Genomic DNA, 15936 nt, shown 5'->3' with positions numbered 1-15936 from the left:
CCCATTACCAAAACCTTGTCACACAAACTCAATACAGGATGCTAAAATTGCTAAAATGCTGAACAATTCTTATATTTTTTAACTGAATATTCAATCTCCACAGAATGATTTGATTGGTCAAAGTTTATTTGATTACCTTCATCCTAAAGACATTGCCAAAGTGAAGGAGCAGCTCTCTTCTTCTGACACTGCACCACGAGAAAGACTTATAGATGCAAAAAGTAAGTATTACTTCCTTTTGAAAAAGTGTCATGTAGTCTGAATATTTGCCTGATATCAAAAGTTTGTGTGTAAGGTTGTCATGTCTGTCCTCAAACCAGGACACGGGTGCTGTTTAGATTGTGTGTGATGCAAAGGGAGTTTTAGCTTAAAGACAGTAAAAATGGAAAGATTAAAAAAAAAAAAAAAGAAATAGATCATTTAACCACAGAAACATACAATGGTTAGAACTGCAAGGCACCTTAAAGATCATCAAGTTCCAACTCCCCTGCCATGGGCAGGGACACCTCCCACCAGACCAGGTTGCTCAAAGCCCCATCCAGCCTGGCCTTGAACACTTCCAGGAAGGGGGCATCCACAGCTTCTCTGGGCAACCTGTGCCAGGGTCACCACCCTCATAAAGAATTTCTTCCTGATATGTAGTCTAAATCAACCTTCTTTCAGTTTGAAATCATTACCTCTCATCCTATCAGTACACTCCCTGATAAAGAGTCCCTCCCCATCTTTCCAGTAGGATACCTGAATACAGAAGCCAGTAGGTTTGGCATGCACTGCAGTATAGATGCATTGCTTTAGCTGCCTTCACCTATGTGGTATTCTATCTTTTCCAGGCATCAAAGGTTTATTTTTTCCCATTGAAGTATTTGTTCTAATCTGTCATTCTCAATCGTCAGAACACACTCAGTATTATTTTGGTCATCTTTAGCTGTCAGTCAAGATAGAGGAATTTATATATTTATTTATTTAGTACTGGCACTATGACCTAACCATTCTCTTATAAGGTTTTTAATCTGGTCCTTGTAATATTTCCCTGCTACATCTCTTAGCTCTCTTCCACTCTGGTGTTTTAAAGTAGTTCTCTATCTATGTTGCTTTTGAGGTGAGTGGGTGTTTAATTCACTCTCATAACAGGAGTCTGCATTGCTGAAGTAGAAGATGGTATCTTAAAACTGCAGATTTCCAGGTCATTAAGTCTCATGCTTGTCAGGAGCAGAAATCTCTAGGATCTCATCTCAAAGAAGCCACCAGCTCAACTTCACAAAGTGAAGCTGAGGGAGGTCATTCCAGGGCAGCGAGCCTAGAGGCTCCAGCTGGATCAGCTGAAGTTTTTCTGGTTCCTGGTTTTGTCTGGTTGTCAAGCATGTATATCCAGTGCTAGCTCCTTTTTTTGTATGCCTCTGACAAAGTTAGCGCAAAAATAAATACTACGAATTACAGTCTTCCCATCTGCTATGATAGACTGATTGGTAGAATTTCAAGAACTCATATTCTTAAGACTACTAGCATGTATGTATTTATTTTTATGTTGGCATGAGTGACTCAGGCACAGCTTGTACTCTCACTGAGCAGCAGTTTGGAGTGCGTGTGGTGCAGGATGGGCTGACCTCCTTGAGGTGACCTCACTCCATTCTAAAGTGAAGGGAGGCAAACTTTACACTACAACATTGGTATTGTTTTCATCCTTATGGTAAAAGCCTACAGGACCCTAGAGGTTTTTGTACATGTTTATAGCTGTTTGTTTATACATATTCCCATGCAGAAATGGTTGAAGTGGATAGCAGGCTGTGGAAAAGCTGTTACATGATTTAAATACTCCATCAGCTCTTGAAGCACTGTCCCCTGGAGCTCCAGCTGGATCACTGGCATTGCTGATACACATGTTTCTGATGCGTGCCAAGCATCTTCCTGTAGCTCTGTTTGTACCAGCACTCTGCTGGTGGCTCCCAGAGTTGGTGTGTGTGTTGGTACTGTGTTTCTCCACTTACTTTCCAGAGAAAAGAATCTCCTGTAAGAATATGGTAGGGCGTGTTCATATGCACTTCTTTGAAGCTGAAGACACATAATTGGAGATCTTGGGGATTTGCAGTCCCTCCTACCTTTTTTTCCCCCTTCCATCAGAACAATGAAGAAACCTGCTGTTTAGGAACACACCAGTTGAGGTGGATCTGGAATGTCACTGAGCCTCTTCTGCTCTATCCATGCGTATTTGCTCTCTGGGTGGGTGCTGTGATAGAAAAGCCTTCCAGTCTGAAGGGTCATGGGCCTACTGAGTGACTATGTATATGAAGTACTGCTCTGCTCGTGGTTAATAATCTCTCTCTATTTTTAATCAGTTGATTAGTGTTCAAAGAAATCACATTTATTGCAAAACTTGTGTGGATTTTTATAATCTTCTGATAACCTTTGCATTTAGCACCCTGTGTTCTCAAGCTTGCGTCAATGTTTTCATGCTAGAAAGTGTAATCAGAAATTCTAATGTTGATATGGTCAGCTGAGTCCTGCACTTATTCACTTACGAAAAACCTCCAAAATAGGACTTCTGCTTCTGAAAAAGTATATAAAAGGACTTGTGTGAAAGTCCCAGCAACGTTGAAACATTGTACAGTTGGGTTGTATGGTGTAATCGTTTGTATGGTTAACTTTTTACCTGACAAAAGTGGCTTCTTCACTTCCTCTCTTTGCTACAGCTGGACTCCCAGTTAAAACTGATATAACACCCGGGCCATCACGACTGTGTTCTGGGGCAAGACGGTCCTTCTTTTGTAGGATGAAGTGCAATAGACCTTCAGTCAAAGTAGAAGACAAGGATTTTCCTTCAACTTGTTCAAAGAAGAAAGGTAACAATTATACATTTTATTACCAAATGTAGTGGCTGTCAGGCTTGTTTTTTTTTTAGTACAGTTGCTCATCTGCAGTGGTTAATTTTTTTACATTTATTGAACACTGTCAGTGTTTCTTATTAGAATATTGAACTATGCCTAGGTCATACTTGCCTCCCTCTCCCTCCCCCCAGTAGTAGCTCTTACACACTGTATTAACACATAAAGCCCAATTCTTCTCTCTGCTTTCTTGAAATTCTTGCAGGCAGTTTGTGTTGGCAGTTCTTGTATGGTTACTGCATCTTCTCCAGACATTGATCATGTCACATTTAGTTTTGACCTTCTAGCCAATGTCTCCAAGAAAGAGGAGCTGTTACCTATTCTATTTCTCTGCTCCATATTTGACAAGTGATATTTGGATATATATCCAGCTTAAAAAACGAGTTTTTTATGATTTCATCTGTGGTTTAGGTACATTGTGAGTACTGAGAACATAGCATTTCTACACGAGAAGTGTTTGGTCATAACATTATCAAAGTTGGTAATATTTTTTTCTTCTGCAGGCTATTATTGTAGACATATTGGAATATATATTTAGTCCCAATTTGAAAGTTTCTTCTTTGAGCATTTTGGATAATATATTTGGTATTAGTTAGTGGAAAGTGTCAACTAGAGAACAAAAGGCAACTTCAGTGTTTTGTCTGGGGATGTGACAGCTGCCCCAAGTACTTCAAGCTGTGTCTGAACCCAGCAGGAACCTTGGATTGTGCTTTAGTGCTTATCCTGAGGAAGCCAGTTTGTGCAGTTTTGGATAAGCCTTTTACTCTACCTCTCTATGAAAGTCGTCTTGTGGTTTCAAGGCCTGATCAGTGCTGAGGAATAGGAATTCTCCTTTCAGATACTGCCTTCCTTGTGAATCTTCATCCTTACCTTGATGTAAAGCTGTCCCCAGTACACCCCAAACAGTGTATATTCTGCCAAACAAATTGTTCCTGTTTTTTGTAGGAGCCTCATGTTAAGTTGAAAAAGCATCCTATTTATTCATGTACTAATCTCTTCAAACAATCCTTTTGATTGTTTGCATCCTTTGCTGGAATCATAAAATGTGACGCAGCTTCTACTTAAAGATTATCAAAAGCAACCTTGGTCTGAACTATGTGGTCTTTCAGCATAAACAATGGTTTTGCAGAGATAAATTGTTTATTGAATTATTGCAGATTAACTGCATTGAAGCAGGAGTGCTGAAAAATCCCTTAGTGAACAGTATCACAGATTTCCTGGATAAGAGAGGAGATGCATTATTAGCAGAACTGAGATGAAGTTCTTGAAAGCAATATCCATGACCTAACTGTTTTTTTGTTTTGTGGGTTTTTTTGTGTGTGTGTTTTTTTTTTCTTTTTACAGCAGACCGCAAAAGCTTTTGCACTATTCATAGTACAGGATATTTAAAAAGCTGGCCACCAACAAAAATGGGACTAGATGAAGATAATGAACCAGATAACGAGGGTTGTAATTTAAGTTGTCTTGTTGCAATTGGACGGCTGCATCCTCATGTAGTACCACAGCCGGTCAACGGGGAGATCAGGGTGAAACCTACAGAATATGTGTCTCGACATGCAATAGATGGGAAATTTGTTTTCGTAGATCAGAGGTAAGAATACTTGTAATAATTTTCACTATAAGTCACTGTCCAACAGTGCTTCACTGACAGCTTTACTTTAAGCAATGTAAATACTATTGAAAAAAGAAATTATTGTTCTTTGCAGCTTTTTACTAAACCTTGACTGCAAGTTATTTTGGTTCTTGAGACCCAGCTCAAAGCTATTGCTGTGTATTTATTCAGTACTACTGATTAAATTTAAAAAAAAAACCACCCAAAACCTCCAAAATATGGCTTACTAGACAAAATAATCCAGGGATCATTTCTGCCCATTTGTTAAGGGAATGTATATGTGTAATCCTCAGAAGAATATGCTGTCCTGTTTTCAAACTGGACTTTGTAATTACTGCCTTGTTCTTGTTTGAAAACTTTTGCAAAGACTACAGAGTTAAGTTATGGCACAGGCTGCATCAGGCTTTGATAGCATATACATTTATTTAACTGTATAATTAGGTACATTCTGCTGAATTAATACTTCTGTATGTGATCTTTTGTATTTATAAGAAAAGAAGCTTTTCATAAGCTTTGCTTCTTGAAAAAGGTTTGAGAACTTCTACCAGTGTGGTATCTTCTTTCAAATATCAATTTTATGTATTATCTAAAAGGCTAATTCTTATATTTTTCATAAGAAATTGCTTGAATTTTCTTAAGAAGCAGAGATATGACCTGGGTCTTTCTTCAAAATAACTGGCATTGTCAAAGGAAAAAAGGTGGTTGAAGAATGTTAATGGAGGGTTTCTGTTGGGTTGGTTGAGAAGGGCTTGTTTGATCCCTTTCCTTGTCAAGATGGATTGAGACTGCCCAGATGAGGCTGTTTCATGTTGCCTGTGGCTTAGGCTTAGTTGCTCATAATGTAAAAAAAAAAAGGCTCCAAACTCTGCCAGAATCTGCCTGCTGGAATTTGTTTTGGGGTGTGTCTGGTGTGTCACCTGACTTTTAGTGGACTTTGAGAGGAAATAACAGCTGATAGTCCTTAGAGGAAGTGCACTAAGGAAAAAAAAATTTTTTTGGGGGGTGTGGTGGTGGTGTGTGTGTTTGTTGTCTATCTCATTGGGGTGGTTGGGTTTTTGGGCTTGGGGGCTTTGGGTTTGGGTTGGTTGTTGGGTTTTTTAGGTTGGGTTGTTTGGGTTTTTTTGTTTTTAATTTGATGGAAATCTCTTTGAACTACCAGCTCTTGAGCAGCAGTACTTAGAGCTGGTGATCACTCTGGGAGTTAGGAGAACATTTGCAGCCTTGTGTTGCTCAGAAAGTGTGCCGTTCTGTCATGCCAAAGTGTGGTAGTTTTTGAATGAGTTTTCTTTTCAAAAGATCAGATGTATTCCCCTGATGGATAATTTTGAAATATTTCTAAAATATTAAGACTCAGAAAATGTTGATCCCTTGGATTTAAACACATATGCTCTTATTTAATTGTTTTCCAGCTGTTGTTTACAGACCTTGGAATGTGTATACTGCTTCAAAGGGCTCTTTGAAAGGGAATTTTGTAAAACTAAGCTTCATCTGTAGGCTTAAACATGGCATCCTATGTTCTCTGCTTCCACTGGAGAATATTTAGGCATCTGTAAAAGCTGAAAACTATTAATTTATTTCTGTATTGGGTTTTTTTGTTCATACAGTTTATTATCTATGCAGATGACATCATATTACAGCTTCAAAATTCAAAGCTGCCTTGTTAAGTCGGAAAAGCAAGCTAAGAAAAAGAAAAAAAGTAAATAAAGGATGAAATACAAGAAGGACATGAACAATTTCCTTCCTGGCTTAATAGAATATGGTCAGACATTGAAATCACTAAGTCTTTTGACATCTGCTGTAATTTGGTGCATCTTCTCCATTTCAAAAAGCCTGTTTATCCTTCTATGAACGTAAATGTAGACAGTTTGACAAGTTGCTTACTGATGCCCATATTGGTTGTTACTCATCCATGTCAAGTTTCCCACCATTCCAGTTCTGTTAAAAGATATGATTACTGAAATTCTTGGAAAATTACTGGAATATGGCTGGCTTGGTTCCTAGCTCTTCCTTTTTAAAGAGAGACTCTGTGTTTTGCTGCTTTGTGGTTCTTCACAGGCTCTCAGAGATAATTCATCAAAGCAGTCTTGGAGCTATCAGCAGTTTAAGTGTCCTGGGACAGGAGCCTTAACCTTGTCCTGGGACAAGGTTCACCAGACAAAAGCTAGTTTGAAAATTTCTGTCATGTAAATACTTGCAATGTTTCCTTCTCCAAGGCTGAGGTCTTAGAGCTCTCTGTCATTGAGGACTTCAGGTGGAAGCCACCTGGTTGCTACTGAATATTTTTACTCTGCCTGGGAAAACACAGAAATGACCTGCACTTAAATACTATGGATTTTGTGCTGCAGTGCTTGTCCCGCTGTTCTTATTCATAATTATTAATATGTAGTAATTTCTACATCTTATAATACTTCATTTGGGCTTTTTTTTTAGATTGCAGAAGAGGTGATGATCTACCTAGGTTTGTTGCTTATTACCTTTTAATTGTTATTTGCATTGGAATAGCTTGGAATTGTGACTCTTACACTGGTTTATTCAAGGAACTATCATTTTTCCTTCAGTAAATTTTCTTCTAAGAAATGTACAAAATCAAAGTTCAGTAGTTCACTAGGTTCCTTGGCTCTCTGTTCGGTGAGTGAGGATCTTAAACTCTTACCCTGGAGTCATTCAGCCACATTATGTTCTATTCTGGTTTTCCTGAGTTCCCTAGGGCTCCTGCAGATTTTATTCTGACTGTGTTCGCTATCGGCTCCTGCAGATTTTATTCTGACTGTGTTCTCTATCTTTTAAATCACAGAATCACAGAATGGTTTGGGTTGGAAGGGACCTCAAAGATCATCTAGTTCCAACCCCCCTGCCATGGGCAGGGACACCTCCCACTAGAGCAGGTTGCTCAAAGCCCCATCCAGCCTGGCCTTGAACCCCTCCAGGGATGGGGCAGCCACAGCTTCTCTGGGCAACCTGTTCCAGTGTCTCACCACCCTCATAGTAAAAAATTTCTTTCTGATATCTAATCTGAATCTTTTTTCTTCCAATTTAAAACCATTTCCCCTTGTCCTATCATTACCCTTCCTGGCAAAGAGTCCCTCCCCAGCTCTTCTATAGGCACCCTTCAGATATTGAAAGGCCGCTATAAGGTCTCCCTGGAGCCTTCTCTTCTCCAGGCTGAACAACCCCAGCTCCCTCAGCCTGTCTTCATAGGAGAGGTGCTCCATCCCTCTGAACTGGTGCACAGTTCTAGGTCTTGCTGGATGGCTTGTCCTGCCTTGTTCCTCTCTCAGCTGCATCTCCCTTCACCAGGAAGCCCTAGAATGATTTCCTGAGTGGCAGCTGCGCGCCATGGTAGCAGTGATGTATTCTCCCTCCCCAGAAACCCTCAAAAGTCTGTCTTAGGTTATCTTCTAGGGGCTGGAGGCAAGCACAGACATCCCTCATGTACAAGGTGACAGCAATTCTCCCTTGCTCCCACCCTCATCTGTTATTTTTCACGTATTCTGGATTAGATGAGGTGCTCCAATAAAGTTGTCACAGCTTCTAAGTCATTAACAGCTCAAGAAATAATTCTTGTTGTCTTGTTTTAACAGACGAGCAGCACACTGGCCACTCTAGGGATGTTCAGCATACTGGTGTTCAACATACTGGCCCATTTCTAGCTGCTTCTTGTTGAGAACGACCCTTTCACCTCGTGTTAGGCTGTTGTGTAGCTTATTGTCACCTCACCTGCTGTGTTGCTTTGTCTTTTCCCCTTGAACTTAGCTTAAGGCTTCAGTTACAAAGTTGATGCACAAAGTCATCTTTTCCTAGTTTCTTGAGAGATCCTCCATCTTTGCCAACAGCTCCTTGAACACAACCCAAGAGTCAGATGAAGAATCCATGCCTTTCCCATGTTGCAGATCACGGGCGTATTTCCTTCTAAAGTTTTCTGATGAGGAAGAAAATGAGTTGACTTTGTGGCTGGCTCTGATTCAACAAAACTTTATTTGCTTCATACTCCTGTCCGATTTAAATGAGTCCCACACAGCAGGTCTTTTAGTGCTTATTCAGGAAACTTCTATTGGTTAAACTTTCTTTTATATGGTGTGGGTTCAGTGTTTGGTGTAGGGTTTTTTTTTTTGGTTCTGATTCAACAAAACTTTATTTGCTTCATACTCCTGTCCGATTTAAATGAGTCCCACACAGTAGGTCTTTTAGTGCTTATTCAGGAAACTTCTATTGGTTAAACTTTCTTTTATATGGTGTGGGTTCAGTGTTTGGTGTAGGGTTTTGGTTTTTTTTTTTTCCCACTCTTAAGGTTTGTGACTTAAGGTGAGAAAATTCTCCCAAAACACTTGTTACACCAGGATTTGGCCTCTGCAGCAGCAACAGCACTTGTGGGCACACAAAGGAACACGGCAGTTCTTTGAACCTTAGGTGTCTCTATTTCAATGGCATCTTATGCAGAAGGCTTTGTATTATCTTGTGGCTGTTGCAAGTCAGCCTTGTTCAAGTTTAAACTCTCAAAACTACAATAAGAATTAAATAAAAGCTATTTAGAAAGTCTTACATCCTGTCCAGAGGTGATCAGTCAAATATAATACCTGAGGGCTGTTGGTGTTTCGTGCTTTTTTAAGTACCTGAGAATGAAAGAGTGTTCCTAATGATATTTTTTTTTAACCTTCTAAGCTGAAAATACCTTTCCGCATTACTTGAGCCTTATGCAACTTCAGTGTGAGTTTTAGTAATCTCTTACTAATACTTCAACTTGAAAAGATTTTTTTTTTATTTTTTCTTTTTTTCCTCTACCTCCTTTCCCCAAGGGCAACAGCCATTTTGGCATACTTACCCCAGGAACTTCTAGGTACTTCGTGTTACGAATATTTTCATCAAGATGATATAGCACATCTCGCAGAATGCCATAGACAAGGTATGTTTATTACTAATTCTGTCAAGAAATTTTTTTAGAAATATTGGGAACACTTCTGTATCAGGAAAACCAAACAAACTTGAAAAGATTTGGGTATCTCTGTGTTTGCAAATGCTTTAGTTAAGAACATTGTGCTCCATGTGCCAAACAATGTGATTATCTTAGACTCCTATGGATTTTTAGTGAATATATGGTTTTCAGATTGGGTGAGGGGGGATGACTGCAGAAATAGCATTTTTCTTCAGGGATGGAGGGAGGTATTAACTTGAGTTTTCTCTGCTAAGGGCTCTGCTTATATAGTCATGGTGCCTGTTCGATACAGGGTTTACTTGCTTTCTGTCTGCCTGTCTTTAGTTTTGCAGACAAGAGAAAAAATTACAACTAACTGCTACAAGTTTAAAATAAAAGATGGCTCTTTTATTACATTGCGGAGTCGCTGGTTCAGTTTCATGAACCCTTGGACCAAAGAAGTAGAATATATCGTCTCAACAAACACAGTTGTTTCGTGAGTATTTTTTTTCCTTAGCAGATGTGTGTAAATGCTGGTTGCTTTGCCTTCTTTGCCCTGTTTCCACTCAAACCCTGAGGTGGGGCTTTGAGCAACCTGGTCTAAGTGGGAGGTCACCCAGAGTGACTGTTTTGGGGGGTTTTCTGTCCCTGATTCTTCTAATTCTTGCAATCCACAGCACCAACGTACTTGATAGTGGAGACGCAGCCTTTCCACAGCTTGCGGCTTCTCCCCACAGCATGGACAGTGTGCTTCAGGCTGGAGAAGGTAACTGCTGTACTGTGAGGAAATTATTGGCAGCTCTGCCTGTCAGCAACTCATCCTGCACGCACAAATTTGCTGCGTTGAGAATTTGTTAATATACTGAAGAAAAATAAGTTTTAGGGCACATAGCGCTAATGCAGTCCTTGCCCTGTTGAACTTAAATATCAATTTTGGATATAAGCTGGTCAAAGAAAAGCGAACGGGCCAAGTACAAACAGGGTTGGAGGGGTGCCATAGAGGGGAAACATCTGCCTTCCTGCATGGCACTACTTGTACATCATCCCAGAGTGAACTCACCTTCTGGGGTTGGTGCAGATAATTACTCAGGGAGTGAATGGATCATAACTATAGTTTGGCCATCTGATTGCCCCTCACCTGCCCTTGATTTGACTGACATTTTGTCACGACATGAAGACAGAGCTCTGGTAACCATCAGGGGTTTGTTACACCTGCTGCACATCACCACACCAGCTTCTCTAAGGGGTGGCAGGCGGCATAATGCAGAGCAGAGCTTCATTTAATGATGAGGGATTATTGGGGCAGGAGTGAAGTGTGGTGGAATAGAAGGAGGTAGTGACAGCCCAGAGATGAAAGATGGGGAGAAGAGAGATGGTGATAGCAGTGAGATTCTTTCCAAAGAGTTGGGAACCATTGCTTTTAGAGACACTGTTTACTGGATACTACTCTTATGGGCTATGCCTTTATAGCATTATATATATGGAATATCAACTGGCAAATCATTCACACATTGCAAAGAACAAACGTGTTTGGAGATAAACCTGTTCAGGCACGGGATAAAGCAGGTCTGACAAGCTATTCTTTACCAAGTCTGGATGAGAGGTGCTACCAGATGCTTGAAATAACCAGAATCTGGTACAAGTCAGGGATACCTTGTGTACCCACTGGCACAGAGGGGTGTCTAAGAGACACAGCATAGCTCAGTGCAAGTCAGAGCTTTCCATAGATATGAAGGTACTCATTGTAAATAAATACAGTTCAGAAGGTCCTGCAGCTTTTCAAAACATGCCTAAACATAAACTATTTTTTTTTTTTGGAAAGCGTTTGCAAGTGTTGATTTTACCTTAAGGTATCTACTTGTTTCAGGTGGCCCAAAAAGGACCCATCCCACTGTGCCTGGAATTCCAGGTGGAACAAGAGCTGGGGCAGGTAAAATAGGGAGGATGATTGCTGAAGAAATCATGGAGATTCACAGGTGAGAGGAACTCAAGCTAGAAGAAAATCAGTACAATACAATGGTATGTTATAAGTAGACAGCTCCAGATACCTATTCAGAGTATCTCAGGCAGTCAGAGCCCATGGTGAAAGAATGAAAAAGATAGAGCCTTCCAGTTTTCTACTGTGAAAGACTCATGTTGGAACTTTTTTTGGTAATGGTGATAATTCTCTGTTTACCAGAAATGTTAGTTAAAAAGAACAGCTAATGAGAAGAAAAATCCAGACCATTCTTTTTCCAACCACTTAAGGGTGTAAGTGGCACAACCTCCAAATACCAAATCTGTTGACTCCGTGCCAAAAAAGTAGTGTTTGTTTTCACGTGATGCACTTCGCCCAGATCCTTTTAGAGTTGTTAGATACGTAAGTTCAGCTTGTGCAGTTCTCCCCCAGCTCTTAGAGCAAGGACACAATGATTAAGCTGGCACTGCCTCCCCGGGGGCAGTCTGTCCAAAAGTCAAGATGCAGCTCCGGTTTCAATGAGAACCCTTGTAGCACCCTTCAGGAACACACTGCACTAACACGTTGCTGTTTCTCACAACACCCACCTCATCTCTCACCCGTGTCAGCAGGTGCTTTCAGTGGGTATCACTTAATTTCTACTGCCTAACACGCTCCATTCCTCATCAATTTCCTCTTGGGAATTGTTCCCTTTCCTATAAAAGTGGTCTCATCCAGCAGATGTGTAGTGGCAGTATTTGAACCATGCTGAGCTGCAATTCAGGAAAACATTTCAGTCTGTTTCCTATAGTTTTGTTCCTGCTGGAGGCCAGAGACTACTTACCTCATTGTTTAAGGGAAGAGCAGACCTATCCCATGCAGCTTCTTCCCTGTCTATTAGAATAGGAAGAAGGAGAAAAAAGAAAAAAAAAACCACCCCACAACCAAAAAGGCCACACCAAGGCCACTACTTTGAAACTTAACCATCCCTTTTAGAAGCTGTAAAACACTTAATTAGCCCAGTGAGTGTAGTAGTATAGCTTACCACCCATGTTTTCATTTCATTTCGAGACCCTGGGTTAGTTCCAGTCCTTTTTCAGCAGCTGTTACTATTTTCCAAAGCTGCCTTCTGTTCAGCTTTCCCAGGGGCACTCTGCCAAGGATAAGGTTCCCATTTCCATTGCTTTTCTCTGTAAATACCCCTCCTCCCTTTAGTCTAGAGATTTGTTAGTTCTGTAGTTAACACATTCTTCATTAATTAAAAAAATTATATTTGATCAAGCTATGGGAAACCGAAGTGGAAAATGCTGCTTCAGACAGTTTAAAAACAATTAATTAACTGTACCAAATGTCCAGTGTACTTCTGTAGCAGGAGCTCACTTAAGGAGTCTAGGTTACTGTGACTGAGGCAGCTTGAATTCTTAGCAGGTCTAAATTGAAGTAAAGTACAAAAAAATGACGCTTTTCTCAGTACCCAGGACCTCTTCTTTTGTAGTCCTTGTGAAGGCTGTAGAGGAGCAAATGAAAGTGGGGAGGGGGTAAAGCTTGTGGGCTGGGCAAGCTGGGCAGTTTACACTCAACTGTTTCTCTTGCTGCAAATAAAAACGTTGCTACTGCTGATTTGAGTAACACTGAAAAAGTGAGGAAATTACAAAAAGAAAGTTCATGCTTACACCACCTTATACAAAAATAGGCACTTGAAACTCCCGAGTCTCAAAGTTGCTGGTAAATTAATTCCTTATTTTATCGGTATTTTAGGATAAGAGGATCATCACCTTCTAGCTGTGGTTCAAGCCCACTGAACATCACCAGCACACCCCCACCAGACACTTCCTCCCCAGGAGGCAAGAAGGTAAGGACAGGCTTCACAAACAGCCTGGTAGCAGCAGCAGCAACATGGGAGCACCTTCCCAAAATCACAGGGCGTGTTGAACCGTGCCTGGCTGCTTGGCTACAGCAAGTCTGACAGCAAGTCAGAGCATTCTGGTGGCCAGAATCCCTTCACAGTAGTCCCAAAAGTGCAGAGACCAGTGGTTCTTAAACACTGGCAGCTTTCCACGTGCTCTTTAGATTTTTTTTTAATGTTTTTTTTTTTTAAGAGAGCTGCCAGAAGCAGCGCTCAGCATCTCCTGATCCTCCAGAAACTCTTTAACACCACGCACTGGTGAGCACTGGAAATGCCACCGTTCCAGCACTGACTGGGCTCAAAGGAAAGGCAGCAGTTTCACCCTACTGCTGTAGCACTAAATGTGACAACCAGATGCTTTACTGTGCACTGACAGTTTATTTTTAAATCAATATCATGTACCATGCCTTCTTCTAAGATGACTCGGGTAGCACTCACATACCATTACCAACACTTAAACCGCCTCAACGCTGTGTTGGCTGCGTTTAAGTCATCTAGGAAATTGCTGCTTGTGGTGGGTATATTCAAGGCAAAAAGAGCACTTATCTAAATCCTTATTCTGTGCATTCAAACTCTGCCTCAGACATACTTTTTCCCCCAGAAATGATTATGACTATACACAAGAATTGCTTATACTGGAGCAGATAGCTGACAGTAACTATTTCTGTCTATTCCTGGCTTGCTTTGTTTTTGAAATAAAACTTGAAGTTAGAAAAAACGGAGTTATAATTCTAGGAGCAGTTATTCTTGCTCCTTCTGCCCCACACTAATTCAACAGCTACATATAAAAAGGGCTACTGTAACAGAATAAAGGAAAATACACATGGAGAGTTGGGTATTTCTGGTACCCCCTCAATATTTCTAGGTTTGCTAGAAACAATACAAGTTCCAGCTGGAGCTGCCCTCAGAAGGGAGCTTGCAAGTACTTACCTTCCAGTGCACACACATCGGAACAGTTCAGAGCTGGGGTTCAAGTTCAGCTGTTCCCTTGCCATTTAAGAATCCTTGGAAGTTTTTTTGATTTCTGACAAGCTCTGGTGGACACGGTGCTGCTCCGTACCAAACCCTGGTTAGGCTTGTGGTACAGGAGCAACACGTACTGCATTTGTAAATTTAAGAGCATGCTGTAATTAGCTGCAATTGCCATCACTTGCAGATGGAACACTTACAAAGATGACCCACAGAAATCCCCTGAGGACTTTTTTCTAGTTTTTCAGAATTTACTTTCAGAAGTGTAGCATGTAGTACGGACTGGATCTCTTCCTTTCTGGTGGCCGTGTACTGTCCATCTGACACTTGCTTGATGGGCATAACATGGAGGAAGTAGTTCCTAGTATAACTAACTAGCCTAATTAGCTAGCCTTTAGGTGGCGTTTTTTGCAGGAAGTCCATCTTCTCTGTATTAAAAATCCCAATAGAGGGCAATTTAAAACTCAATGGAACGTTTCATGCTGGTTTATGTCTTCTGTTTTTTCTTTCAAGATCTTGAATGGTGGCACTCCAGACATTTCTTCAGCTGGGTTACTGTCTGGGCAAATCCAGGATAACTCTGGTTACCCGTATTCTGACAACTCCTCTATTCTTGGTAAGTGAAGTCGTGCACTAAGGTGCCTCAGTACCAACTAAACACATACAGACAACTGTAACAAGATGAGGTTGTCCTTATGAAGCATATGGTCACTTTCTAAGGAGCAACCTAACCTCTGTACCCCAACACCAGGCTTCAGTGCTGTTCCTGAAACTGTGGTAACCTGGGTGTCAAACAGACTTACACTCCCAAAATTTGTTCAAGTCACGTGGCAAGTGCCCAGAGCAAGTGAAGTGAACAAAATAACACTGAATTTCTAACAACTGACTGTATTTACGCTTACAGGGGAGAACTCTCATATAGGCATTGACATGATTGACAACGACCAGGGATCCAGCAGCCCCAGCAACGACGAAGCGGCCATGGCGGTCATAATGAGCCTTCTTGAAGCAGATGCAGGTCTTGGTGGCCCCGTAGACTTCAGCGATTTGCCATGGCCCTTGTAAATGATGCACCTGGCTTCAACATCCAAATATCAAAAGTGCATTTATTGGTGGAGTTCTACAGTCTGTGAAACTTGTTGGACTAAGAAGCTTTTATGTAGGGATTTCATAAAAGCTGTATCAGAATGCAACTCATCCTACCATGTGTAACTTCAGACAAAGTGGAATAACCTGCTACAGTGTTCTGTGTTGATTTGGTTAGCTGTGTATAGCTTGCAATACTTGTATATTTTGGATTCTGTTGTTTGAAATTTTTTTTAAATCACTGTGCAACTCACTGGCATCAGTGGTAGCTTTTATATGCAAATGACCATTTCAGATGTATGGTGTGTTTTTACACTGCAAAACAGTCCCCATGTGGATATTTCTTATACTAATTGTACCATAAAGCTGTTTATTCTTTCTTGTAAGAATCCTTTACTATAAATATTGTTAAAGTGTAATGTATTAGACAGTTAAATATTTTTAAAATAAATGTTTCCCTTGTTCTAAGATGGAGCATTTACTTTGATAAATAAATTTGATAAAACCCTGCTGAAGGTGCATGCTAGAAGCAGTTGCCTATTTATCATTTCTTTAGCTTTGGGGGAAAAGGGAGGAAAAACAATGACTTACAGAGACTTACAAGGTTTTGTCACGACAATAAATTTCTAGAGAAGCCAT

General features: G+C 40.6%; 1 protein-coding gene across 6 annotated transcripts in view; it reads left to right on the top strand.

Annotated features, from left to right (window-relative positions):
* Positions 1 to 15826, top strand: part of ARNTL (aryl hydrocarbon receptor nuclear translocator like) — a 53447-nt gene extending 37621 nt beyond the window's left edge. For 2 of the 6 annotated variants that reach the window (XM_014952563.1, XM_014952561.1), the window contains 10 exons: positions 104 to 221; positions 2688 to 2837; positions 4227 to 4470; positions 9285 to 9391; positions 9746 to 9896; positions 10078 to 10166; positions 11268 to 11376; positions 13095 to 13188; positions 14725 to 14827; positions 15116 to 15826. In XM_014952563.1, coding sequence (XP_014808049.1) covers positions 104 to 221; positions 2688 to 2837; positions 4227 to 4470; positions 9285 to 9391; positions 9746 to 9896; positions 10078 to 10166; positions 11268 to 11376; positions 13095 to 13188; positions 14725 to 14827; positions 15116 to 15276 — 1326 coding nt within the window. In that variant the 3' untranslated portion in view covers positions 15277 to 15826. Of the gene's footprint in view, positions 1 to 103; positions 222 to 2687; positions 2838 to 4223; positions 4471 to 9284; positions 9392 to 9745; positions 9897 to 10077; positions 10167 to 11267; positions 11377 to 13094; positions 13189 to 14724; positions 14828 to 15115 lie in introns of all 6 variants that reach the window. The other 4 variants (XM_014952562.1, XM_014952558.1, XM_014952560.1 and 1 more) reach the window with 2 other exon arrangements.
* Positions 15827 to 15936: the final 110 nt, after the last annotated feature.

The sequence above is a fragment of the Calidris pugnax genome, unplaced genomic scaffold (assembly GCF_001431845.1).
Source record: "Calidris pugnax isolate Ruff unplaced genomic scaffold, ASM143184v1 scaffold248, whole genome shotgun sequence".
Taxonomy (NCBI): Eukaryota; Metazoa; Chordata; class Aves; order Charadriiformes; family Scolopacidae; genus Calidris; species Calidris pugnax.
Note: the sequence above shows the minus strand (reverse complement) of the source record. Positions and strands in the feature narration are given on the sequence as shown.